The sequence below is a fragment of the Nyctibius grandis genome, chromosome 9 (genome assembly GCF_013368605.1).
Source record: "Nyctibius grandis isolate bNycGra1 chromosome 9, bNycGra1.pri, whole genome shotgun sequence".
NCBI classification, from domain to species: domain Eukaryota; kingdom Metazoa; phylum Chordata; class Aves; order Nyctibiiformes; family Nyctibiidae; genus Nyctibius; species Nyctibius grandis.
In genome coordinates this window covers 34778786-34800931 of record NC_090666.1, presented here as the reverse complement: position 1 = coordinate 34800931, position 22146 = coordinate 34778786, and the positions used below count along the sequence as shown (strand labels likewise).

Here is a 22146-nt window from a genome sequence, read left to right as displayed (position 1 = left end):
TTGCCTTAGGCCAATTTGAAGCCAAGCAACAGATTTAAATACCAAATGTGGAATCAGAAGTAACTCTCTGTCTGGACAAGGAGCTTGAAGCTCTTTATGCATTGCCTGGTTCAGTCCAACTTAGAATAAAGTGAGTCATGTACAAGCTCCTTCAGTATGGGCTGATCATGGGATGCTGTGGAAGGACACTGTGGTTTTAGTGTTGTCTGTTTGGTTTTATACAGAGTAAAGAAGAAAGCTAACTCTTTGGAATTCAGAAAGAAAAAAATCCTAAGGCAGATGAGAGGGAAGAGATTCTAAAAAGTCTGAGTTGAAAACTTGGTTAGACCATGAAATGGGGACTGGCTAAAAAACAAAAAGGCAGGTCTGTGAGGCAGGGATTGAATGAGGTTTTCTTGACAATCAGGGATTTCAGTGGGAACCCTGAGAGCTGGTGAGATGGTGGGGATAGAGGAGATGAGTATCAACAAATGGGTGTTATGGTTCCCATGATCATCTTATAGTGGCCCTACTGTGAGAAAAGGGATCGATAAAGAAGAATGTGGAACTGGCTACACAAAGTGTAGGAAAAGGGGTCGATAAGGAAGAACCTGGAACTGGCTACACAAAGTGTAGGAAAAGACACCTGGGACTTGATGTTGCACTCTGGTTTGTTTGTTGGATCATTGCTTTGTTGGCTGTGTCACCTGGTCTCATGTTAGATCTCGTGTTACTTTTGGCATATGTTTTTTCTCCTGAGTAAGTTGAAAAGCTTTCTAAACCAAAAAACTAAGTATTAGACTCAGAATATACATGAAGTCACCATTTCTAGTCCTCATTCTGTTATCCACATGTGAAAATATCTGTCTTGCTAAAAGTCAAATGTAAAGGCCAAAAGTAAGTTGTGCACATTGGGTTGCTCAGCTGTGTTCTTCAAAGTAGAACCAGACGAAGGCTGAGTGAAGCTGCAGTGACTTGCTGTCTCCTCCATCTCCTGTGTGCAGCATCAGAGCTGTACACAACTTTGCTGATGGCACTGCTTAGCATCTTTGATCTAGTAAGAAGTCTTTTGAATGTATAATTAAATATGTCTTGTCAAAGAGTAATGGGATCTCCATCAGTATTAGATTAAAAGCCTAATTATATGCAAGCTAAGACCCTTGTTTTGAATGGGGGGGCTGAGTTTCCAGACAAGTTCGCTCCACTGTTGCACATAGCTGGACTGTGACAGCTGCCAGCTGCCACAGGTAGAGGCGTGAAGCAAATGGCCTGGCTGGGCAGACAAGCTGCAACAGGTCTTCCTCTGTAGCATTCTGTCTGACAGCCTAGCAGGATTTTGGGACGAGGGAGGCAGATACTCCATACAATGAGTCTGTGCCTAGGAAGCCTCCCTTGCTCGGCCAGGGTCATTGAGGGACAGACAATTGGACCGATATTATGAGCTATTTGTTAAAACAGAAGCTGACACGCACTGATACTGGGTGTGCCTTCCCTTTTATGCAGAAGTCTCATTATAAAATACTTGTTATTTTATAACAAGTGACATTTTGAAGTGGTCTCGCCTGCACTCTGACATTACAGACTTACAGACCTTTTTTTTTTTTTTTGTTTGGCAGTAGGGCTGGATTCTTTTGCAAAAATGTGTGTCTTCTGACGGTGTTCGGAATAGAATACTGGCTTCTGTTGGAATTTAGTGTTTGTTTTTAAGCTGGCTGGCAAGTACATGGTTCATCTGTATTTGCAAATGTTTCACAAGTACATGTTTTGCAGTTGGTAAAGTTTATATATTACAAATGGCTGAGAAGGAGGTGCAAGTGGAGTACAAACTTCCCAGGGGAACAGTGTGATAGGACTGAGCCTTCCCACTTGTAGGAACACAGATGCTGGGCATTTGGGGTTGTTGTCTCCATCCCTCGGTACTGATACTGTCATGCAGTACAAATCCACCATTTGATGAACTATATTTTTTAAACAAGAATTGTCTAATCTGAAATAGGAATGATCTGAACATTGTATTTGCATATGTTTACTCAGGGAATATTACATCACCATGGTGAAATGGGTAAGCAACACCAAGGCTGTGGTGAGATGGTTAAACAGACCTCAGAATATCTCCATCCTTACAGTTTGCGAAACTACAACTGGGGCTTGCAGCAGGGTAAGTCAGACTTTTTCCTAAGCTCTCTTTTCAAGGTTTCTTCCTGCATTTTGTTTTCATATTCAGAAAAAGATTTTTTTGAAATTAGTTTGCAGATGCAGTAGTTGCAAGCTGAATATAATTAGTCAGCAGGGAGGAAATAGATGTGAGAAAATTCCAAATCTGGGGAAATGATTTCGTGCAATTAACAACTTTGAGTGACATTTTCAGGATTACTAAGCTTTGTTCATTCATTAACTTCAGCGGAAACTGCAGTTGCTGAACATTGTGTGTTTTGGATGTAGGTAGCGCAGTGACAAGCTTGTCTTCCGTCAGATATTTTAAGCTGCATGGTTTCTTCTCTCTTCCACTAGAGTTTCATTTCAGGTCTTTCTGTCTCTCTCACAGCTTACATATGTTTAAGGAAAAGGTGCAAAATTCTAATAAATCCTGCAAATTTGATAGCAGAATTAAATAGCTTTAGGAAAAAAATAAAATGGAAAGGCTGAAATACATTTTTCTATTTGAATCCAGCCACATTCCATCCCTTGAACCAGACTGACTTCTGACACTCCTGCATTACATCTCTCCATTTTCACAGTCAGTCTTGTGTCCTGAATGTAGTTGGCTGCTTTCCCATTCTGAGTCACAGTCTCTTCCCAGAACTAGCTAAAAGTATGTTTTCTACACATGCTAATATCAGTACCAACAGATGCTCCAAGGTAGAGGGTATAATTTGGCAGTGTAAATGGTTATGACTAATTAATCTAGGTCTAAGTTTGGCTGCAGAGTCAAAAGGCTCCCATCAGTGTCTGCTACTGAAGTCAGTCACATTGAAGTGTTAGGGATTATTTCTGGGCTTGTCTGCTTCTTTTACTCCATAGTGCACGTTGCTTTTTGTGACTCGGAGACTACAAATAAGTCCCCAAACTATAGCTTAAGATTGTGAACATGGAGATTTGTTGATTAGGTTGCTTTTTACCTGGTTCCTTCAAGCCTTGTGCCCTTCTGTTAAGGAAGTCGGTTGTGAACCACTGTGAGCAGTCACTTCTGAAAGGAAACTCTTGTGTATTCCAAGGTCAGTTGGACTTGCCCTGAAGTAGGTATCCAGGGAGCTGTAATCCAGGACATAATATAAGAGAGAAAGATTGAGAAGTCCCACTCCAGAAGCACCTAAGTGCAGCAAAGGACTTTGTAGGTGGGTGAGGAAGGATAGCGATGCAGTGTCACCATGCTGAGCACAGCTCAGAAAGGGCTCATGCTTGTAACCCTAAATGGTTCCTACGCTGCATCTGCTGGGATATGGTGATGCTTTTGAACTCAGTAATGGATGAGGAAAGGGCATGTTGTGAGGATTTAACATTATATCAGACCATTTGATTTCATCTCTAAACCTATTGGTTTTTTCATTTTTTTTTTTTAGCATTTTGCACATGTTCTCTATTCCAAAAAGTAACATATAAAACCAGCAGCTATTGCAGCTACAGATTTTTCATTTTTCAGGCCATGTATATACAGATGCTTCTACGGCTAATAAGTTTTCATGACTTCACTGTGACTATGACAATTTACAACAGTTGGCATGTATTCTATATTTTTTCCAACAATGTGTGCATGGTATTTGGGGTTTTTTTTTTTAGATGGCATGATGTGAAATATGGGTGTGACCAATAAAAAACAATCACTTGCATTTGTTTTTTTTTTTTCTTTTCACTAATACCATACTACAACCTGTTATAAGCAAGGGATTGTGATTTGAAAAGGTCTCACACTTCGAGCTTGGTTCTGGCTGTTTGCCCAGTGTTGATGAAGGACCTAAAATATCCAGTTGTCAGATGATGCCTAGAGGTAAAAAACAAATAGAACTGCCTGTGTAAAGCTTCTTGATAGCTAATCAGAAAGGACTGAGAAAGGCATTCTCAGGTCCCCTGTGGTGTTCTACCAAAAACTCTGAATAAAGCAGCTGACTTTGTAATTAAATTATCGTTTGTTTCAGTGTAAGTGCCAGTGAAGAGACATGAAGTTTGTAACACAGTAGCAAAAACCCCATGAAATAGCTAGAGACCTTTTGCTGAATGTGGGAAATATTTTTGATCTGTAGCTATTCCATAAAAGCAATTTTTTCTCTTTTAGAAATATGAAATGCAGTCAGACCTGTGGATTCCTAAACAGGTATAGTATAAATGCTGTTTCTGGGTGTATAATGTGTAATTGCTTCATTGTCATTTTTATTTAATTATATGTTATTTTATAAGCTATTAAAATCCGGTCCTTTTAAAATTGCATGCTTTTTAGGATCCTAAATCAATTTAACAGCTGAGGATTATAGCAGTGTCTGTGTAAACATTCCGATGGCAGCTTGTTTCTCTGGTAGTGGGAATCCTGTCCCTTAGCATCACACAGAGGACATTTCACTATCTAGCTAACCGTGTCAGTGGTGGAAAGACATACACGCTTCCAGCGAGCAATTCAGCCCTTCAAACTGAGACAGCTGTCTGGTTTTGGAGGCAATGTTCCCTTTAGTTTCCGATCTCTGCACTCAGCTGAGCATTTAGATGACCAGCTGATTAACTACCTAACTCTTGAATGGTTAAAGATAGATCAGACGAATCCCATTCCAAGCATGTCCTATATACTGTGCTGATTTTTTCTGATTAAAAAATAACTTCACCAAATTAAACCCAAAGGAGTTCAAAGACTAGAGGTCGTACGGGCTATAATTGGAATGCATAAGAATAATATTTCTAAACTCATATCCAGAACAATATGTTGAACTAATATGTCAGCAAATGATTCCGTTTTCATAGCTTCAGAAGAGCTATCCAATAAATGGATGAAACACATTCTATTTAAAATACATTTCAGGCTTCATTTTGCAATGTGCAAATGAGAAATCATTTTAAAAAATCTTTATAGCAAGCCATTTTCCTTTAATATTTCTGTGTAAAGTTAGACATGGAGAGATGGTATCACGTCAGGCTACAGTTTATGGTAAAACCATGATTCAGAATATCACTTCAATGGGCTTATTTTTTCTATACAACTTTATCAAAATCAGTGAGTTGTTAAGCATGTACTTAGTAATGTTTTGCTGCATCCAGACCATGGAAATATTTGTTCTCCTCATGACTAGTCGGACTTATCTCTGTCATTAGTTGTATGTCTGTAAAGGAATGTATCCCAGAAAGTCCTGCTGCATTAGGGATGAGACTACCAGACCTTTCATTGGGAGGGGGGTTTGCAAGGGCACAATGGTAACTACTGGCATGAACTATATTTACCTTTAGCCACTACATTTTTGTTAGTCTTAGCAGAATATATTTAAAGTCTAAGGATTTTTCTCCAATTGTCTTATGAGCACAGCAACTACCAAAACCAAGGAGACAAAAAACCTAAGCTGATGTTTTGTTAAGAAGTTGAATGGCAAGTGTGACAAACCAACACAATTTTACATTTATAGAATGAAGAACCAGTTTTCTCCAAGGACGGCAGTAAGTTCTTCATGACTGTCCCAGTGAAGCAGGGAGGCCGGGGTGAATTTCACCATATAGCCATGTTTATTGTTCAGGTAAGGTTTTGGTTCAGGATATTTTTAATATCCTGGTGGTCATCTAGGACTTTTACTGAGGATGCATGACCCAGGCAAAGTCTTGCACTTCAGTAGAGTCTGAACACTTGTGTTGTGGTCATTTGTCCTGTCCAGGTTGTCACTTGGTGCAGAGGGACATACTTATAACTTCCTGCAGAATAAGTGGAGCTCACTCTCTTTTCTTAGAGCTCTGCTGTGGTGGCATGTAAGGTCTGTAAATGAAAGGTACTTCCAAAGTACTCTTTCTGGAAGATTTCATGTTTTCTTTGTACCTTTATAGACAAGTAGAGATGTTTTCTTGTCAAACCCTTCTGTCAATGATAATGTTTTATAGCCACAGAAATTCAAGAGACCTGCAGAAACACTTATTTTACCCTCTTTATATACACTATACATGCATAAATATAATATTAAATGTCAATTCAGAATATTCAGAATTCTAGTCTTACACACAACAGTAAAGGGAGGCAATACCTAAAACTTAAAATTTTGTGAATATTAGGACTCTTATTACCATTCTGACATTTTCCAGTGGCTTCTGTTTCCCAGGGTCATTGCTTTTTCCAAAGAAGAATCTGAAAGAAGATAAATTTGCACTATGACTTTGAAGGTCACCAGTATGGAGTTGTGATGAACTAATAAAGGAAATTATGCCCTGGAACGGAACACTCCAAGGCATCTATTTAAATCAGCAGAGCATTAATCCAGATACTTTAGCAGAGCCATATGACATAGGAGGGATTATCAAGGTACCCAAAACATCAAAATAGCAGACTTGGCACCAAGCAACTGTATTAACTCCCTTTATGACAGTGTTCTGGTATGAACATTATTAAGTCTGAAATATGTTCACAGCATGCTGCAGACAGAAAAAGAGCAAAAGAACTTTAATGAAAATTTAACCTGAAGAAGGAAGAACGAGATACCTATTCACTAGAGTAAATATATCAAGAAAGAATCAGACAAGAAAAAAATGGATCAAAGACATGTCAAGTTCTGTCTTCTGAAGAAAACAGTAACTCAACAATCTGGTAAACGTGTATTAATATAGTAACTGCACAAAAATTCACACCAGAACAAAACCATTTAGTCAATCAGTTATTTTGGTATCTTTCCTAGTGTGAGTAAGTATCTTTAAAATACATGAGATAATAATGATGTAGATCTGAAAATTAACTTGCATCATTCCCAAGTATGTTACAGATACAATGAAATTTGCCTTAAACTTGTAGGCTCTGACATTTTTCACTACTAAAGAGCCTAGGAAACTTGATCCTGATTCAGGAAAATATTTAAGCAGACGATTAAGCCTACTCCTATTCAATAAGATAATTAAATATTTACCTACTTTTAAATACATGTTTTAATCCCAGCAGAATAAAGTCAAGTTTATGATTAAGAGTTTAGTATTCTATCCTGGGTACTGTACAGCTCCGAAAATCAAAAATACTTCTATTTTGACTGCCATCACCATAAATAAACAAGTCTGAATGGTATCACCAATGACAAATTTGGCTTTAAGTATATAGCTGCTCCTGAGAAGAAGAGGAAATGTGATATCGCATGTATCAACCATTATTCATCAATAAGCAACATTCTGCGTGGTAATGGGGCTGATTCAGAGCAATAAAGGACAGGAAATGTGTTTATATGATGTGTTTTGCACACTGCATTAATCTGATTGTCCATTATTTCTAAAGCAAACATGGAGGCATAAAAATTATATTAACCGTTGCACATAAAGTCTTTTGTCACATCAGATGTTTGTCACACCTTGTGAGAGCCACAGCGGCATAACAGGTGCCCTGCAGAATTCAAAGCAATCAGCAGGTTGCCGGTACCCAAATATTCACATTTTTTTTTGTGATGAAGCTTGGATAACATTGGAAGTTGGCATTCAGATTCTCATTACTTCTCTGTACTCCTCAGTACAGATATCAGCTCATTAACAGAAATCAGCCTCCAAGTGCAGGAAAGTTAAAACACAGAACCCACGTGAACATACAGTGACAAAGAAGTGAATTTAAATGGCTCACGTTAGATTAGCTTAATCACTGAAGCTTGTTTGTCAGTGTTACAAGTGCTGACAAATGATGGTTTTTCTTGGGCTGCATTTCTTTGTGCTGTAGAAAAGCATGTGTCAGTGACATAAAGCAGGTTAGCAGAAGCATCTAATTAAATCTTCTTGCGAGGGGATGTTACTGTTTAAATGGTTGCTGTCTATCCTATGTTATTTACAGCCTGAATGTAGAGGGCTAGATGTGTGTTTTATTGTTTTCAAATGCTTTTAGTAACTTATGAAATATTTAAAAGAAACTAGTCTCAAAATGGGATTGAATCATGTGTTACATATCTAGAAATTTCTTGGGGTTTTGCAACTCTAGAAAGTCTCTTTTTTCCAACCACAAAATAAGGATTATAAAGTAACTTTAATGGATCAAGGCCAGAACTTCCTGCAAGCTTCATAAATTATGTATAATGGTTGTAACCTTGAAAAATAACCATATTTATTAATGCTTGGCTGGGCTTTTTATTGCTGTTTCTTGTTAGATTCTGTGATCTCAGTATTTAAATATCTCTTTCAATAGTTGCAGTTTCTGTCTCTCTAGAGAAGAAATAGTCACTTATAATAAATCACTAATTTGTATTTTAATAATTTCTGGAGGCAGCACTGAATATGAGAAGCTTCCTGAACAAGGGAACCATCGTCACAAATTTATGTACTGCACCTAGCAGAACGTCCTGATTTCAGTTGGTACTTGCAAACCTTGTCATAGAGTTGCTACATAATTCTTTCTTTGTGGCTCTGTTAGAAAACCGATTCATTCTAAGGGACTTGTTTCTGCCTTGCCATTTCCAGACATGTCTCATAGGTGTCCTTGAGCATTTTCTGCTTTCTGGTTATTGCTGCGGTTGATGTAGAGCTCACAGTTTACAACGTACAGTTCAAAAATACAGGGATTAAAAAAAAGTTCTTTGCCTTCATGACTTTTTGTAGGCCACGTAACCACTGAGACCACCGTGATTAGGTATGGACAAGTGCTCCGGATTCCTAGGGCACAGGCCAGAAAGCAGCATTAAATCCTCCCGCTGACCTCCTTTGTAACTCCAGCTGCTCAGTTTCACCCACTAAAGCTGAAATACAAGCTCAAGTATCACTTCTTTTCTTTACAACCTTTGGGTTGAATTTGAAAACTAGGATTTTTTTACATCCAAGCCAAGCATCACAGCCTTAGTACAGAAAAAACCACTCTTCAGGTATGTTCATGGTTGAAGTTTTAATCTTCAGAAACCTAAGGAAGAATTTTACCTTTTGCACTAGCAAGCAGTCTCAAATGAGCTTCTCACTCTTCAGGTTTCATTGTTTTTAACCTGTAGCTGGTGAGGAGTCTGCTGCAGCTTCCAGCTACAGAGTTTGGTTTTACCTCAAGGTAGATATACATTGCATCCTGGTGTTTCCTAATTCAGTTCCTGGTACATTGGCTGAGAAAACTGCCACCACTTTCTTTGAGAGAGTTTTTGAATTTCCCCTTGCAGCAGTTATGTTCCTAGGCTCGCGCTGGGATAAGCAGCCTTCCAGTACCTGAAGAGGCCTACAGGAAAGCGGGAGAGGCTTTTCCAAGGGCAAGTAGTGACAGGACAAGGGGGAATGATTTTAAACTGAAAGAGGGTAGATTTAGATTAGATATTAGGAAGAAATTCTTTACTGTGAGGGTGGTGAGACACTGGAACAGGCTGCCCGGAGAAGTTGTGGCTGCCCCCTCCCTGGCAGTGTTTAAGGCCAGGTTGGATGAGGCTTTGAGCAACCTGGTCTAGTGGAAAGGTGTCCCTGCCTGTGGCAGGGGGGTTGGAACTAGATGATCTTTAAGGTCCCTTCCAACCCAAACCATTCTATGATTCTATGGATAGAAACAATTTATGAGAGGGTGCAAGGGGTGCTCCCCAACTCGGTTCAGCTGCCAAAATTTGGAGGCTACTCTTAGGCTCTCCTTATAGACCCTGGATAAAGAGAGGCTTCTCCAGAGTGCATGGTGGAGCAGGGGCTTTGACTAGGTTTAAATCCTGTGAACTTCTGTGTCTGAGTTTGTACGGTGCATTTCTCATAGAGGTTTGCCTGCCTCCTTGGATGAGAGTGGTGTTGGTGTCCTGTCTTGGCCCAGCATCCTTGCGGTAATCTTGGCTCAGTACAAGCACGTGATAAACACGAAAGCTTCGCAAGCACACTCTGGTGCAGAGTTTTGGTTCCAGGGGTCTGAGTTAGATTCCACTGCTATGCCCCTGTGAAGGAAAAGAAACACTAAGAGAAACAAAATATGTGTATTGACAAGATCCTTAACTTGAAGTATAGGACTTGTATTGTCTGTTTGCATATGGGCAACTGAAAGAAAAATTGTGATGGAAACTGAGATGATTTTAATGACTTTGAAAAGTTTATATTTGGGAGGGAAAGAATACTCGAAGTTCAGGCCTGTCAAAATGTGAGGTTTGTGATTTAAAGATGTTATGTTGCACATTAAAAAGCTGTAGTCAGTAATGACATGTGCAGACAATACTGCTAGGCAAAGAAAAATGTAACAATTAAGGTGAAGGTTAATATTTTCCATCTCCCTCCAGGCTAAAAGTGAACAAATCAGCGTGAGACACCTGACATCAGGAAACTGGGAAGTTATCAAAATCCTGGCATATGATGAAAATACTCAAAAGATGTAAGCACTGTTCTCTTTGTTTATGAAAATACCCGAGTTATTAAAGTGGAATCCATTTAACTGGAAATAGCATCTCTAAAATTAAGCAACAATATTTCTTTCATTTTTGAGCATTACCATAAATTTTACACTCCCAAGTACATAAAATGCAGTTGTAAGACGATTTATCTGCCAGTGTGTTACTGCATGTGTTGCTATGCAGAGGGAAAAGGAGCATACCGTGACATCAGTTGATTCACTGTGGTTTTTTTAAATAAAAAGAAATGAACACACAATACAGCAGTAATAACATTTTGCTGACTTCTTTTTTGGATTCCAGAAAAGAAGTCATAGTACATTTTTAGTATTTTATAAAACCCAAAATCTTCAGTTTTCATGCTTTCTTTGTTACTGCATGATGTCTCTGGACTTTGGGGATCTGATTCAACCTCATAAATTCAAATTTTACAGAGAGATTATCCAAAACCCTGATTCTCATCCAGATCACTCAGAAATCTTTCCAAAGCCCATCTTGGTGCTACAGTAGGAAGGAAATGCAGCACATATTTGGTGATTTTTGGGAGCAGTGAAGAAATGACACAAAACATCTGAAGGCTCCAGATAACTTTAGTGGATCTTGGTTAGTCTTCATGTATATCTGCACATATATGTATATACATATCTTTGCCATATATGTATGGCAAAAAAAAAATAGATGTGTCCAATTCTTCAAAATAAATCATACTTCAGCAAGAACCTTTTTGGGGTTGCAACAGTGCCTGTCATCTCCAGTGTTATTGGAGAAACAGCCTTTCTGACTGAGCCCTTCCATGGGTTTTGAAAATATATCTGTAGAAAATTTCTTGATACTTCCTCAAGGTTCAGGTGAAAAAATGAGGTCTGGATGCACTCAGCCTGCAGAGGTGGCAGACTGCATGTGGGTTGTCTCAGCCACCTGAGAGGAGTTCCTTACCCTCCTTCTGCCTCTCAAGCAGAAACTTTGTGGTGATTTCATCCAGGACACACCAAGGACTTGCCTTGATATCTTTGCAGCAGCTCTACTAAGCCTCTTTCCAGCCACACAACCTGGTCTGTGAACCATTGCCTAAGGTGTTAGCTTGTGTCTCTAGATAGAAGAACAAGTCATTCTACAGCTCAAAAAGGCACTTGGGTATCATAAGGTCTATTGTATTTTATGATATAATTTCATTGTGACCTTTTATACTCCTTGGATTTATATTGCAAACTCTTGGAGTGAAGGAAAAACTTTCTGTTCTGTATTTGTAATATGCAGAAAGGGGTTCTAGTTGCTACTGGAACTCCTGGGCATTACAGGAATTAAACAGAAACCATGAAATACTGTGTTCATCACTGTTTTAATATGAAATCATATAGCATCTGAAATAACTACTCTGCATACTGGGTCTAAGTTTTAATCTTGGAGCTTAGGTTTATATATAAGTATTTGCTCTTCATGTATATTTGGGAATTTTTAATTTTTAAAAATGTTACTTGTGATGTCTCTCACTTCTCTAAACACCACCCAAATTAGTTTACCAAACTGAGTTTAACTTTGTTTGTCTTTTGGGCACAGTTACTTCTTAAGCACTGAAGAATCCCCAAGAGGAAGACAGCTACATAGGTAAGAAGTACATGGGACTGCATTAAGAGCATCTTCATCTCAAGCCATAAGTGCTATGCCTGACATTCTCTAAGCTTAATTGCTGCTTTAGGGCTTGGGTAATCATTTATGTTGAGCTGTAACAAGGAAAGAACCACAGTTTTTCAAAACTAAAAATGCCAATATTTTACATTTTTAAAAAAAGGGAAAATATTTTCACACAAGATAGCCACTTATGTCTATGCTAGTCCTTTATAAGCATCTAAAAAGCTAAACCTAAATGCAAGCATGTAATATGACTATTTTTAAAAGTAGTGAAAATCTTCTAAATAAAAATAGTATTTATGGGGTCTAATCATGCAATTTAGTGTGTGTGGGCAAAGCACCTTCGCCTTACACAAACATCAGTACTCAAATCTGAAGTTAATGAGGCTTTTCATGGTATCCTACTAATGTTGTTACCCTGCAGCACTGCTAGTTATTGGAACCCCAGTCGTGCTTTGGGCAGGTTTTGGATCCTATCCACATTGCCCACTTTACAGAACAGTAGTCCACTGAATCATCTGAAAACAGTTTGCATCAGGCACAAAATAAGAGAGTGATATTTTGGCAAGTTTAGGGACTGAAGCAAATTTTGTCACTCTGATGAGCTAATTCTGGGTTTATTGTATGTTATTCCAATGGAAAATGTTTCTGATCGATTTTTTTTCCCCAGTGTATCAACAGTGGGATCATTGGATCGTCAATGTCTCTCATGTAACTTCTTGAAAGACCAGTGCACATACTTCAGTGCGAAGTTTAGCCCCATCAACAGGCATTTTTTACTGCACTGTAAAGGTAAGTCAAATGCACAGCATGTAATAGTACTGTGTTTGCTTCTGAATTAATGTATTCCCTTGAGAAGTGAATTAGGCTGGAGTCTAACATTTAGCTCAGTAGTGGATTACTCAAAGTTCTGTACAGAGCTTATTGCAAGACCATAAGTAAAGATGTTCTGTGTAAAAGCTAAGTAACAAGTGGTATCCGAAAGCTGCTCCAATCCTAACGCTTCAGTCCTAGTAAAGGACGTTGACTTTTAAATTTAGCCTAAATGAAAATCCTTCACCGAAAAAATGTGGAATTTATAGTGACAGTACTGTGGTTCATAACAGCTTCGTTATAGTATGTATTGGGATTGGTCTTGTACAACTATACCTAGTTAACAAATGAGGCTATGGTTTCTGTGACACTGTGTCTCTATGTGTGTATACGTGTATGTGTACAGTATATCTATACACATTCACCCACATCTGTATGTGTATGTGTCTACCAAAAGACAGGTATGGTTTAATTCACGCAGACAGATCCTCTTCATCAATACAAATGCTTTAAATAACTTTTAGCTTTTTATTAACTGCATTCTAGTAGCACTAAATGGCACCGATTGGGTTCAGAGCTGGTGTGTATAAAGAGAAAACTAGAACCATCCCACACTGAGAAATTTATAACCTACACTGAGGAAATAAACACTGATAAATAAGTAAGATTATAAAAACAGGTTCAGAAAAGCATGAGACAATCAATAATAAAGTGTATAGCTAGGCCTGTTGACCTTGAAACTTGCTGTGTTTTACAAATGTTTCCCCAGTATTTTTACTCACCTGGCATCAGATTGAAAAGAGTAGAACATAATTCATCTGAAATACATGTGAATAGCCCGTTCTATTTGCATGCATTTTTCTATTTCTTTTGCAACTGTACATTTTTTTGCACAAAAATAAAATATCTGCCAGCTTGAGAATTGAATCTATTCAAACAAACAAACTATGAATATATATTGGCTAAAATAAGGTTGGGTTTTGCTTTTTGTGAAAGTGCACCTATAATACATAGCTGATAGAAAAAAAATAAGAAAAAGAATACCAACTGTATGGTTTATACATGGTTAAAGCTGCGGCAGAAGTTATGGAGCTAATCCTGAGGCCCTTATCTGAATAAAGACTGCACTAGTAATGAGCTCCTCGTGGTTTAAGCAGAGTTTTCACTTATGCTTCCCATAGGCCCTATGGGGAAAGTCTCATATTCCTGCGAGAGGGAGGGTTGGTAAATTGGGAAGAGTTTTTTTGCCCTGAATCAGCAATGTACTAGGGCCCAAAAACATAGATGCATGTTGTTATTTTAGCAAAATATATTCAGCCTGTTATTTTTAACGTGTTTCTTTGATATAAAAATGTGGATGCCAGTAGGAGGTTGCACGTGAAATTGCTCACAAGCTCATGACTTTCAGTGACTTTGAAGATGGCAGTTCTCTGTTTGAGCTGGTAAGACTGTAGATCATCCTCCTACGATTAAACCTACACTCCACTGAGTTGCATCCAGTAGGCTGCCCTAAGCTGCAGGTGTTGGGCAGGGATGATAAAACACTGTCATTAAGATCTCCTAACTCTAACATTAACGTGTAGTTGTCAGCTTGGGGTTATTTAGAGGTCTTCTCTTGTGTTTCATCAGAGCTTGACAATTATGGCAGCAGCGTGGCCCCCGTGTACTGCCACAGCTCTGCAAAGTGCCTGTGGTTGGGAGGATATTTGACAGTATCAAAGTTGATGGCAACATCACCATAGACCAGGTATTAAAACTGTTCTGTGGGGAGCTGCTTGTAAGAGTACAAGGTAAACTGCTTCAAGGAGACAGATGACACTACACCTACATGCATAGACACTCGTTTTCCAACAACAAAAAGCCTGACTGAATTGTTACAAAAACAATTTGCCCAGAAAAATCCTTGGGGGACTCTGGACTGCTTTGATCTATACAAGTTTCAATTTTTCCACCTCCTGTTTACCCGTAAGCAGCTTTATTAGGATAGTTTTTCCTTTTTAGTTGCCCTGAGCCAGGAGATCTGTCTCAGTATACCAGCTGTATGCACCTTCAGAGACTCTCCAAAGTGAGGAGTTTTTTCTAGCCTGGTAACTGGAGGACTAGCTCTACACCCTCTCAGCTTTGGCAAGCACGTCCTTTACACTTGTTTTCCACACTGCTTGTGGATTTTTCCTTTAGCACTTCATAAACACCAACAGAAGTTAATCTCTCCACTGGAATAAGATACTTCACAAAGGGAGTAATTGTTCTTCCCGTTTTATACAGCAGGAAATACCTTGTGGATTTAGTGTTAGTTATAGGAGGTCAAGGGGAAATCCAAGAGCTGTGCTTAGTTCTGGTGAGCTGTAACACAATGCCTGTAACACAAGTCTGTCTTTCTCTTTTCTCATTGGCTTTTTAATCTACTGTAATCTACTACTTTTAATCTACCCTTTTTCAAAATCTGTCATCATCCTTCCATCTTTTAGTAAGACAAATAGAGCTGGCCTGGAAAGTGGCAATGCTTTCACCCCCAACTGTCTGTCTTAAAACAGAATTCAAGGCAAAATGACAAATTCAGAAGAAGGAAAAGGAGCTGGAAGAACAAAACAAAGAGAAAGAGACAACTGAAGAAATTATCTTTTGAAGACCTAAGGCAGAAAGCTTTGATTTGTCAGCAGTCTACCTGTAAGATTTTTGTCAATAGTCTCCCTTGAGGCAAAGAATGAAATTGATAAAAATCTTCAGTGGAGGCTGTCAGAGTCTGTGAATGGCATCACGCTATTTATTTCAGGTATTTAAGTTTCCCTAGGCTCATGCCATAATTAATTGAGAGAGACAACCTCCTCAGGATGACTCAAAACACATAAATTAACCTCTGTCACTGATCTACTCCCAAAGGGAATCTTTTTTCCTCCAAAAAAGGCGAGTCTGAACTCCTAATTTCAGAGGGTCCATGCCTTCATCAGCCATGGGGTCCTCGGGGACTTCAGCTTTTCTGCATCATCCTTCCTAGCCCAATAGTGACTGTCTGCATGTAATTCAAACTCCTGTCTCACTGAGATCAAACTGTTTCCAATGTACAAATCCCATGTTGGAGGTGGGAACACAACATTTTCTTTTGCAAGTTTACACTAGTGGGAGTCCTCAGAGCAGGGACAGCAATCTGAGCTACGCTTCTGAGTATCCTGAATGTTTGGTCACTCCAGTTTCACATGCCATCTTTTGCATTTGCACAGTACTTACTAACCTGGAGAATTATTCTTGGTGCTTTTGGTTTCTCAGTGGTACAGTAAAAATATAGTATCTGACATTACCATGAAATGAAGGGGGATGGGGTGGTAGCTGGGCTTGCACCACTGGGGCAACGCTCTAGTGTTGAGGTAGACCAGGAGGCCCCCCATCCCCCTGGGGTGAAATCAGGGGGTGAATCTGGGATGAAATCGGTGTGCCCAGCTCGCTCCCTGAAATGCCTGTACACCAATGCACGCAGCATGGGGAATAAGCAGGAGGAGTTAGAAATCCATGTTCGGTCGGGGGGCTATGATCTAGTGGCAATTACAGAGACTTGGTGGGACGCCTCGCATGACTGGAATGTGGTCATGGATGGCTATGTCCTGTTCAGGAAAGACAGGCCGCTAAGGAGAGGTGGTGGAGTTGCTCTTTATGTGAGTGAGCAGCTAGAATGTATTGAGTTCTGTCCAGAGGCGGATCAGGAGCGAGTTGAGAGTTTGTGGGTGCGAATTAAGGGGCAGGCTGGCAGGGGTGATACTGTTGTGGGTGTCTATTACAGGCCACCTGATCAGGATGAGGAGGGTGATGAGGCCTTCTACAGGCAGCTGAGAGCAGTCTCGCAATTACAGGGCCTGGTTGTTGTGGGGGATTTCAACTACCCTGATATTTGCTGGAAGGCCTACTCAGCCAGCCATCCCCAGTCCAGGAGGTTCCTCCAGTGCGTTGATGATAACTTTCTGATGCAAATGGTGGATGAGCCAACTAGGAGAGGAGCGCTGCTGGATCTGATCCTCACTAACAAGGAGGGTCTGGTTGAAGAGGTGAAGGTTGAGGGCAGCCTTGGTTGTAGCGACCATGAGATGGTAGAGTTCAGGATCTCATGTGGCAGGAACAGAATAGCTAGCAGAATCACAACCCTGAACTTCAGGAGGGCCAACTTTGGCCTTTTCAGGCAATTGCTAGGGGAAATCCCATGGGACAGGGTACTAGAAGGTAAGGGGGCCCAAGATAGTTGGTTAGCATTCAAGGACTGCTTCTTCCGAGCTCAAGATCAGAGCATCCCAACAGGTAGGAAGTCAAGGAAGGGTACCAGGAGACCTGCATGGTTGAACAGGGAACTGCTGGGCAAACTCAAGTGGAAGAAGAGGGTGTACAGATCGTGGAAGGAGGGGCTGGCCACTTGGGAGGAGTATAAGTCTGTTGTCAGAGGATGTAGGGAGGCAAGTAGGAAAGCTAAGGCCTCCTTGGAATTAAACCTTGCAAGAGAGGTCAAGGACAACAGAAAGGGCTTCTTCAAATACATTGCAGGTAAAGCCAACACTAGAGGCAATGTAGGCCCACTGATGAATGAGGTGGGGGTCCTGGAGACAGAGGATAAAAAGAAGGCGGAGTTACTGAATGCCTTCTTTGCCTCTGTCTATACTGTTGGAGGCTGTCCTGAGGAGCCCCGGACCCCTGAGGCCTCAGAAGAAGTCAGGATAGAGGAGGAATCTGTCTTGGTTGATGAGGGCTGGGTCAGGGACCAATTAAGCAACCTGGATGTCCATAAATCCATGGGCCCTGATGGGATGCACCCGTGGGTGCTGAGGGAGCTGGCGGAAGTCATTGCTCTCCATCATCTTTACTAAGTTGTGGGCAATGGGAGGGGTGCCTGAGGACTGGAGGAAAGCGAATGTCACTCCAGTCTTCAAAAAGGGCAAGAAGGAGGACCCGGGTAACTATAGACCGGTCAGCCTCACCTCCATCCATGGAAAGGTAATGGAACAACTTGTCCTTGGTGCTGTCTCTAGGCATATGAAGGATAAGAGGATCATTAGGGGCACTCAGCATGGCTTCACCAACGGGAAGTCTTGCTCAACCAACTTGATAGCCTTTTACGAGGATGTTACCCGGTGGATAGATGATGGTAAAGCTGTGGATGTAGTCTATCTCGATTTCAGTAAAGCGTTTGACACGGTCTCCCACAGCATCCTCGCAGCTAAACTGGGGAAGTGTGGTCTGGATGATCGGGTAGTGAGGTGGATTGTGAACTGGCTGAAGGAAAGAAGCCAGAGAGTAGTGGTCAGCGGGACAGAGTCCAGTTGGAGGTCTGTGTCTAGCGGAGTTCCGCAAGGGTCGGTTCTGGGACCAGTTCTATTCAATATATTCATTAATGACTTGGATGAGGGATTAGAGTGCGCTGTCAGCAAGTTCGCTGATGACACAAAACTGGGAGGAGTGGCTGATGTGCCGGAAGGCTGCGCAGCCATTCAGAGAGACCTGGACAGGCTGGAGAGTTGGGCGGGGAGAAATTTAATGAAATATAACAAGGGCAAGTGTAGAGTCCTGCATCTGGGCAAGAACAACCCCATGTACCAGTACAAGTTGGGGACAGAGCTGTTGGAGAGCAGCGTAGGGGAAAGGGACCTGGGGGTCCTAGTGGACAACAGGATGACCATGAGCCAGCAGTGTGCCCTTGTGGCCAAGAAGGCCAATGGCATCCTGGGGTGTATTAGAAGGGGCGTGGTCAGCAGGTCGAGAGAGGTTCTCCTCCCCCTCTACTCTGCCCTGGTGAGGCCGCATCTGGAGTATTGTGTCCAGTTCTGGGCCCCTCAGTTCAAGAAGGACAGGGAACTGCTAGAGAGAGTCCAGCGCAGAGCCACGAAGATGATTAAGGGGGTGGAACATCTCCCTTATGAGGAGAGGCTGAGGGAGCTGGGTCTCTTTAGCTTAGAGAAGAGGAGACTGAGGGGTGACCTCATTAATGTTTATAAATATGTAAAGGGCAAGTGTCATGAGGATGGAGCCAGGCTCTTCTCAGTGACATCCCTTGACAGGACAAGGGGCAATGGGTGCAAGCTGGAGCACAGGAGGTTCCACTTAAATTTGAGGAAAAACTTCTTTACGGTGAGGGTGACTGAACACTGGAACAGGCTGCCCAGAGAGGTTGTGGAGTCTCCTTCTCTGGAGACATTCAAAACCCGCCTGGACGCGTTCCTGTGTGATATGGTCTAGGCAATCCTGCTCCAGCAGGGGGATTGGACTAGATGATCTTTCGAGGTCCCTTCCAATCCCTAACATTCTGTGATTCTGTGAAATAAAATTAGATTACATTACACCTAGATTTAACCATGATGCTCTTGATCTTCCAGAGCTGAGGTACCACAGGAGCTTCTTAAACAGATAATTAAATGAAGTGTGTGATAATTTTTCAACACCTCTGTAGCTTTTCCATAGAAAGCATAAGTGAATATTATCATTAATTCACTTCCCAGTCAACCTAAAGTTACCGTTTCTGAATGTCAAACCGCTGGATTTTAGACAGTGCCATCAAATGCCTCTTTAATTTTTTTATTCTTCGCTTCTAGCTAAAAAATGGAGATTAAAAAAAAAGCTCCTTCTAGGTGCAGGGGTCTAGACTGCTTGCTGAACAAGCAGAAGGCAGTCTCCGTGTCACACTCTGTTGGTCCTTCCCAAGAGACACCAGTGGAGTTACTGCTGTGTTTGAAGGGAAGCGTGTGTACGGGGCTTCCAGGATGTGGCTTTATGTGCTCACTGGTGTTCTCATTCTTTGTTATTGACTGAAATACTGAGTACTAACTACCCTATGCTTCCTCTGTTTTTCTTCTCCCCTCAAAACAGGGCCAGGCGTTCCAGTTGTCAGCGTGCACAGTACAAGTAACACTGCAAGTGAGTATTCCTTATGGAATAGGAATGGAATGGAATATTTTGGAATGGAAAATTATGGAATATTTTATTATCGTCCTGGGGGTGCATGGGGGAGGGGAAAGGTACTTACCAGTAAATTAAATTAAAAGGTGGCTTATTCATATAAAGTTCTATTAATTATCTTTTCGCAACATCCACATCTGCAAATGATAAGGGGCGAAGTTAATCAAAAGACTAAAACTCCCTGGATATGTTTTATACTAAATGCATAGCGTTCATCTTCTGTTTAAGCCTGAGTTAATTAGATGGCAGGTTGGTCCTCATCCATTTCACTCTCTATGTAAATTATGCTGCCATTACAATACACCTTCTGTATTTTTAGAGATGTTTTCAAAGTTACAATCCAATTATCTTGAAGTAAGGTATAGTCTTTGGACAATTGATCATAGAATCTGACCTATATACGATGAACTTAGTTCTTCTCTTACATTTCTCAAATCAGAGCAACTCCACTGACTTTTCAATGATGGCAAATCAAATAATAAAGGCTTTTTTTCAAGTTTTACTGATTTTCAAGTTTTACTCATTGCTTTCTGTGTATGACACCAAATCTGTTGCTGTTTTCTGGCTGCTTGAGGTGCTTTGTAATGGAAAACTGTCCTTCAGCAGCAGAATTTTCCTCAGGTATTTCTCTGGTGCAGTAGAGGTAACAACTCTGCTACCTCCAATTCCACTGCGGCTCCACATAGCATGAAGGTGTGGATTAAGGAAAGGGGACATCTTTCCAATTCAAAACCACTAAACAAATCCTTACCTATTCTATTTTCATTCAATAGATTATCCCCAGAATTTTTCCCAGAATCCAAAAGTCCTGAACTGTATTTGTCTGCATCCCTTTTGTCACGGGCCAGCCACTATTCAGCCATAACAATGGACCTAACATTGCATGTTGAAGTAGCGTACTGATCAATAGTATCATGCTATCAAGTGTTAATTAATGTCTGCACTTTGGCTTCCTTTTTTCCTCTCTTTTTTTTTTCAATGTCACTGTTGATAGTATTTGCAAAGTTGAGTGCTGTAGCACACCAAGGGGAGGGAGTTTTATCCAACTCAATAAGGGGTAGCTATTACTGCTCAAAGCAAATTCATTGATTTCTGTAGAGCCACTCAGTTCTGTGAAGGTAGACTTCCACTCTTTATTACTTATATCTAAAATACTGTTGATAGTGAATTATTATAAAAGAGATTTATGTACAGCATCTTAGAGCAAAACAAAGCAAGTCAGGATAGAGGAACATTGTTTGTTGTAACAATAAGTAACCAAATAATAAAAGAGATAATTTACCATTAATGTTTCAGTGCAAGATTAGATTATCCTCTTCAATTCATAAAAGAATGATTAAGGATTACTTCAATTATTCCATCCTCAGACTATAATTATATCATTTTGGTTGACTGCCCAGAAAAAACATTCTCCTTAGATTACCCGTTTTGGCCCTATGTGCCGGGTTTATTGTTTAATTAAAAAAATCTACATTTTGGAAGCAAGATTGGTAATTTAAGTGAAAAAAGAAAAGAAAAAAGAAGAACTAATTAATCATTCTTTCATGTGCAAAAGGATTGCTTCAAATCTGTCTGCATCTTTAAACCAAACTGAAATCTTGCTTTTGATTGAAGTGCAGAAGACAGAGAAGGACATGCCGTGATCAGGTAGAGCTGTGCTAGCTAAATATTGGCTTTGAATAAGTAGCTTGAAAAATGTGCGTGCCTGAGGCTTAGGATATTGCCCAGCAGACTAGCCTTTCCCTGTAACAGCTGCTGTTAGTATTTGTCAGGGATACTAGTATTCATGTTGTTCATCAGCGATTTCATTGTTAGTGCTTAACAAAAACCAAAGCCTACTAAAGCCAGAAAATGGAATAGATGTATATGTTTTGAATTAAGCTGATTGCTCAGTTCCTGAATTGCAAAGCAGTTGCATTATAAAAAAAGTATTTACAGAAGGAAGTCATTTACAAGACATCATTGCACATTTGTCTCTCTTTCTTTAATTTTTTTGAATCTTGATTTATCTCTGATGTGATGATTCTCCGTACCTTTCAACTTCCTCTTTCTTCCTGTTTTCTACAGAGTTTTATATTTTGGAAGATAATGCTGTGTTGAAAGAAGCTGTTTTTAAGAAAAAGAATTCCAGAACTGAAATTAAAATGCTTCACATTGAGGATTATGGTAAATTTGGCAAAATGTTATTTTAACAAACCAAAAGCTTTGTTACAATGTTACTGTTTTTCATCTATGTAACTACCAGCCTTTAATGTTTTGCTCTTTTCTTAAAAGAACTCCCTTTACAGTTGTCACTGCCAAAAGATTTCATGGATCGAAACCAGTATGCCCTTCTATTAATAATGTAAGTATC

At 40.2% G+C, this 22146-nt stretch overlaps 1 protein-coding gene across 1 annotated transcript in view; it reads left to right on the top strand.

The window, feature by feature from the left end:
• DPP10 (dipeptidyl peptidase like 10) overlaps positions 1-22146 on the top strand; it is a 304433-nt gene that overhangs the window by 261755 nt on the left and 20532 nt on the right. Inside the window, exons 11-19 of the mRNA XM_068407227.1 lie at positions 2014-2137; positions 4250-4288; positions 5577-5684; positions 10320-10411; positions 11985-12032; positions 12727-12848; positions 19704-19751; positions 21861-21959; positions 22068-22137. Of these exons, the coding sequence (XP_068263328.1) occupies positions 2014-2137; positions 4250-4288; positions 5577-5684; positions 10320-10411; positions 11985-12032; positions 12727-12848; positions 19704-19751; positions 21861-21959; positions 22068-22137 (750 nt within the window). The remainder of the gene's footprint in view (positions 1-2013; positions 2138-4249; positions 4289-5576; positions 5685-10319; positions 10412-11984; positions 12033-12726; positions 12849-19703; positions 19752-21860; positions 21960-22067; positions 22138-22146) is intronic.